Below are 5,522 nucleotides of genomic sequence, written 5' to 3'. Positions count from 1 at the left end.
TAAGATACATTTTCTGCGTACCACGTTTATGGTGCCATTATCGGGGATAGTAACGGTTATTGTTGAGTATGTTTGTGATATTTTGCAGGACAGATCTCTTTGTACTAGCTGTTTATCGCGAAGAGCAGTTTAAATGTTTATGAGTACTGGGACTGACCCAGAATTCGAGGTTGACCCAGAGATAAAGCGTACATTTCGCGCAAGGGCATGCCAGAACCGAGCGAGGCGAAAGAAGGCCAACATGGCAGATAATAATAATGATAATGTGGCACCTGAAGTAAAATCAGGGGGTGGGACGACCAACGCAAGATCCCATTTTTCTTGCGGCTGATCGCAACATTCCGATGAGAAAATATGCGGCTCCCAATCTATATGATTTTTCCCCCGGAATTTTAGGGCCAATAGTTGAAGAGAATGCAAGATTCGAGATTAAATCGATCATGCTCCAAATGATTCAGAATGCGGGGCAGTTTGGCGGTTTGCAAGGTAAGGATCCACATGCCCATCGGACTAGTTTCGTCGAGATGTGTGACAACTTCTCTATACCCAACGTTACCCCAGAAGGTATCAGGCTATATCTCTTCCCTTACACCTTGAGGGATAAGGCCAAGAGGTAGGCTCATTCATTGGAGTCAAATGAGATTACTTCATGGGATCAGTTGGTTGAGTGATTTATGAAGAAGTTCTTCCCTCCGGCTGTCAACGCAAGGCGACGGAAGGACGTGCTAAACATTGAACAGATGGACAACGAGACCCTTAGCACCGCCTGGGTGCGATTCAGAAGACTGGTGAAGAATTGTCTACATATCGGGATACCCGATTGCATCCTGATGGAGACCTTTTATAATGGCCTAAACAGTATCAATGCAGGCTGTTGCTGACGCCTCCGCGGCAGGGGTTTTATGGATAAGACATACACTGAGGCCAAGGTCATCCTTGACCGTATCTCGCGGAATATGGATGACTAGGTTAATGATGGATATGGAGGAAGAGGCTCTGAAAGAAGAAGAAATGAAACTGCCATTGTCCCTACGGAGATAGTGACTACTTTGGCTACCAAATGGCCGTAGTAAACCCCTTTTTTTTCCAAGTTTTTTCCCCCCTTTGTCCCTTTTTTTTTATTTTCCAGTTGCGATGGTGTGCTCTTAATTCAAGGTGCCCTCTCCCAAACAACAGCGCAACCCAATGCGCCAGCACAAGTGGCCGCAATTAGTTGTATTAATTGTGAAGGAGGCCATGCAGTGGAAATGTGCCCATCGAACATGCAGAAAGTATATGCAATCTAGAACAATCCCTACAGCAACACGTATAATCTTGGTTGGAGAAGTCACCCTAACTTCGGTGGGAGGGAATCAAAACTAAGAAGGGCCAAGTAACCATCAAAATAGCAATTCAGGGAATCGAGGAAACCCTCCACCTTTTCACCACAATCAGAATCAGAATCAGGGTCAACAGAGACAATCGCACAATCAACAACCCTCATCTTCAAACACCTCTAATAATTCATTGGAGGCCCTGCTCAAGCAATATATGGATAAAAATGATGCGGTGATGCAGGCACAGGCGTCTTCAATTAAAAATTTGGAGATTCAAGTGAGGCAGCTAGCATCTGAACTTCGAAATAGAACACCTGGAACGTTGCCCAGCAATTCTAAAGCCCTGGGATCTCATGGAAAGGAGCAATGTCCTTGAAGACATTGGGCAGGCAAGCTGGACTGGTTGCAGAGGTGTGGATTGCGTTCATCAAAGAAAACTATCTTCCGGTCCATATCTCAATTCTATGTTTACATGCTTTCTTTTAGATTCCTATCTTTATTGTTTTATGAACTTTGTCATTTACTACTTCATTTAATTTTTCTTTCAATGCTTTACGAATTTATGATTCATTTAATTCCCTTGCATGTATTTCTGTACTCTCTTTAATTTCTTTAACTTTTCTGTCATAAATGTGTTATTCTTAAACTTAGTGAATGATTGTTGAATAAGAAGAAAATTAGTACCACAAGGTCCTTGTGGCTTACGTTGATGAAAAAAAATAAAATAAAAATAAACTAAAATTTTAATAATAAAACAATCAACATCCGATATGCATTGCGATAATGGGTGCATCTTGTGCAAACAAGATACATTTTGCGTTCATCCAACTCAAAGGCATTGCGTTGAGGGGTATGTTGCACTCATATGTGTTCTTTGCCCGTCCTTAGCAAAAATGTACTATGGTGAGGTAGTGATGCGCTGGTAGAAATACCGTGCACCTGTCCTCCAGAAATGCGTTGAGTTAAAGGGTATGTTATGGGGATACATGCATTGTTGCCCGTCCTCTGCAAAGATGCATTTGCGTTGATGAATTCATTACATTAATTCTTTACCTTGCGCCCATTCGAATAAAACTCCAAAGAAAATTCTTTTTGCAAACTAAGAAGTCTAATCGCTTCAGCTTCCAAGGACATGATGAATTTGGAGCTGAAAGAACGTACGACTCTGCAACTTCATAAATGTGAGGAGTGCAAATGGTAGGCTTTTTTAGTAGTTTGAGACCTGCCAACCGCAGAATCTGCGTTAGTCCTATCAAGGCCCAACCTATATAAGCGGGTCTCTTCATCTCAGATCATTTACTTGCTTTATTTTGCAAAAAGAAACCCTAAAATCGTCTCTGCATACCAAACCTTTCTTCCTTCCCAGAACCTTAACGATTTTCCAGTTTTCTTTTACTCCGGCATCCATGGCAGACCAGACTTCCCAGCCATCTTCTTCACCTTCATCACCTTCGACAACCCAACTTACCATGCGAGAGGCAACATTCCTTGCAGCCAGTTGTCGTCTCACTGCTCAGCCACAGACTATCCCTCGAGTCGCTGGAAAACCCCGGCGAAATCAGCTAGGTCACTTTAGTTCAAGAGGGAGCAGAGGTCTGAAAGCACCCCACTCCCAACACCAACATTCTCCTCTGAAAGTGAGAAGAAGAGACAAGACGATAAGGAGGTGTTTGGGAGCATTCTCAGCAACCTGGAGAAAGAAGGAGGACTGCCTGAGGCTGGGGTTGTAAACCAACCACTGCCTACGGAGGAAGTGACGAAGGAGGAGTCAAGGAGAAGCGCTCTGGTCATCGTGGATCCTAAGGAAACTACTCAAGTAGAATCCTATGAAGGACCTATCAGAGTCACTTTGGAGGAAACGACGGCGGAGAAGTAGCTCGAATGGGCTGAAAATAAGAAGAAGAAGGAGAAAAGCAAGGAAAAGAAGGCTAGAGAAGATGAGCCATCCCATCTAAGCAAAGCAGAGAAGAAGATCAAAGAGAAGGAGGATGAAGAAGATGAGGAGGCCAGGCTGAAGAAGAAGTAAGAAATGAATGAGAAGAAAGAACGCGGACGGGAGGAAAGGCGCTTGAAGAAGGAAGAGGAGAGGAGAAAGAGGGTTGCAAGCCTAGAGCTAGATGAGGAATCCACCTTCATAAGGGAAGACAAGGGGGAATCAGCGCAACTTAGAGAACCAGCGCATCTTGAAACAATGCAAATGGTTGCGACTGACGAAGGAGAAAAAGGAGATACTACCCCCTTGATGCGGCATCGCAAGGAGAATGTGCCGCAAGGTTCAACCGTGGACCCTCCAATTTTGATTGACGCATTAGAAGAGCAGGAGAGGAGGAGAAAAGAGGAGGAAGAGAAGTAGGAGAAAATGTTGCGGGCACAACTCATCATCGCATAAGGTAGTCGAAGGAAAAGATTACAAGATGAGGAGGTGCGCCGCAATAATGAAATATCGAGAGTCAAAGAAATAAGGAAGCTCGAAGAGGAACAATGCCTTTTGTTGGCCTCCGATAAGTTTGAAAAAGAGTTTGAAATAGAAGAGAGAGAAGAGGCAGAAGAAAAGAATAAGAAGGCAGAAGGAGAGAAAAAGAAGAAGGACGAGAAGAAGAAGAAGCGCCAAGCAAACGTGCAACGCTTAACAAGGAAGAAGGGAAAAGAACTTGCTGAACGGGAAAAAGAGGAACAACGCAAGGAGCGAGAAAGGAAACGAAGGCAGAAATCCCGCCTTGCATTGACCAAGGAAAAGGGCAAAGTAGTCGTAGAGAACAACAAGCCCGCATTGGCAAAGGGGCGTCCATCAAGAAAGAAGGAGAACGATGACTTGCTGATAGAGATGGGCTTTTTCCCTGTGCCAACGCCACTACCAGACCTGATTACGAGCATGATCGTAGAACGTGGATGGGACACATTTTTCCAGTGTCTAGCCATAGTCATTCCAACAGTAGTGGGCGACTTCTACCACAGACGGCTACATGGCACCAAGGATGTGGTGACCATAAAAGGGCAAATGGTGTCTTTCAGCGCAAAGGGACATCAATGAACTGTACCAGATGAACAATAACCCGAATGCATCAGGCAACAAAATCATTGATGATCCCACTGAAGAGTAGATGGAAGATGCATTACGAATATTAACACAACCGAGCACTAAGTGGACGGTTTCTTTAAAAGGCATCAAGACCCTAGCATTCAAGACATTGCTCCTGAGGTGCGGCTTTGGGTCTATTTGGTCAAACAGTGGTTGATCCCAATTTCCCATGACAAAACAATTTTAAGAGATCGAGTCATGGTCGTATATTTCATTGCGCGCGGGATTCCAATTGATGTGGGCCAGTTGATCGCAAGACAAATTCGAGGTTTTGTGGGGCATATAAGAGATCAGATTTCTTCCCATGGACTGTCTCAAGTTTATGCTTATCAATGTGTATAGGCATTGAGGAAGAGCCAATGGCAGAAGTTCACGGCCTAATAAACGTCAAGATTTTGAGGTTGCTTCTCAAAGATTCCCCACACTACCCGGAGCTCCCTTTAAAGAGGCCCAACATTGATTTGAATGCGCCGCAAGAACCCAAGCCGAAGAAACAGCGCAGAGACGACAAGGGAAAGGAGAAAATCTAAGATTCAACGCAAGAACCAGAACCCTTGGACCCTTTACCCTTAATAATTCGCCCTCTAAGCCCTCTCGCACACCTTCCCGAGTACTTTACCAATCTTTTCCTTCCCCCAGATTCTCTAACTGCATACCCAATAGCCTCATCATCACCTTCATCATCATCACTGCAACTTCCCCTTCCACCATCGCATATTGATGACCCACACGATTTGGGTGAAGGCATTTCTGCCCAACCCTAAAAATTCGATGGTGAGGCATCGTAGGCACAACCCATCATTACTTCCTTAGCTGCTGAGTTAGCAGATATGCGGTCCCTTCTTGCCCAACAACAACAACTCTTCTCCCAATAGCAAGAACTCTTCTCTTAGCAACAAGCCTTCTTCGGCCAGAGAATTGATGCGGTAATCGAGCGAGTCGATGATTTACAACGCAGTGCTACCATGACAAGGCATGTGTTGATCAATATTCAACGCAACACTTATACGATCCATCTGCACCAAAGACTACTAGTGGAGCGTAACCATGAGTACTTCAATTTTCTGACAGCATATCTTCATGGACCCATGGTACCTCCGCATCTCAGGCATCATCTGATTTTTGAA

The 5,522-nt window shown here is 44.4% G+C and overlaps 1 protein-coding gene across 1 annotated transcript; it reads left to right on the top strand.

Annotated features, from left to right (window-relative positions):
* Positions 1–3,345: 3,345 nt before the first annotated feature.
* On the top strand, positions 3,346–4,925 carry LOC120081081 (vicilin-like seed storage protein At2g18540). Its single transcript, XM_039035759.1, has 3 exons — positions 3,346–3,589; positions 3,707–4,225; positions 4,738–4,925. Exons 1-3 carry the CDS (start codon positions 3,346–3,348, stop codon positions 4,923–4,925), a joined length of 951 nt encoding a protein of 316 aa, XP_038891687.1.
* The last annotated feature ends 597 nt before the right edge of the window (positions 4,926–5,522 follow it).

Source organism: Benincasa hispida, chromosome 7, assembly GCF_009727055.1.
Source record: "Benincasa hispida cultivar B227 chromosome 7, ASM972705v1, whole genome shotgun sequence".
NCBI lineage: Eukaryota > Viridiplantae > Streptophyta > Magnoliopsida > Cucurbitales > Cucurbitaceae > Benincasa > Benincasa hispida.
This window is presented reverse-complemented; position numbering and strand designations above follow the sequence as displayed.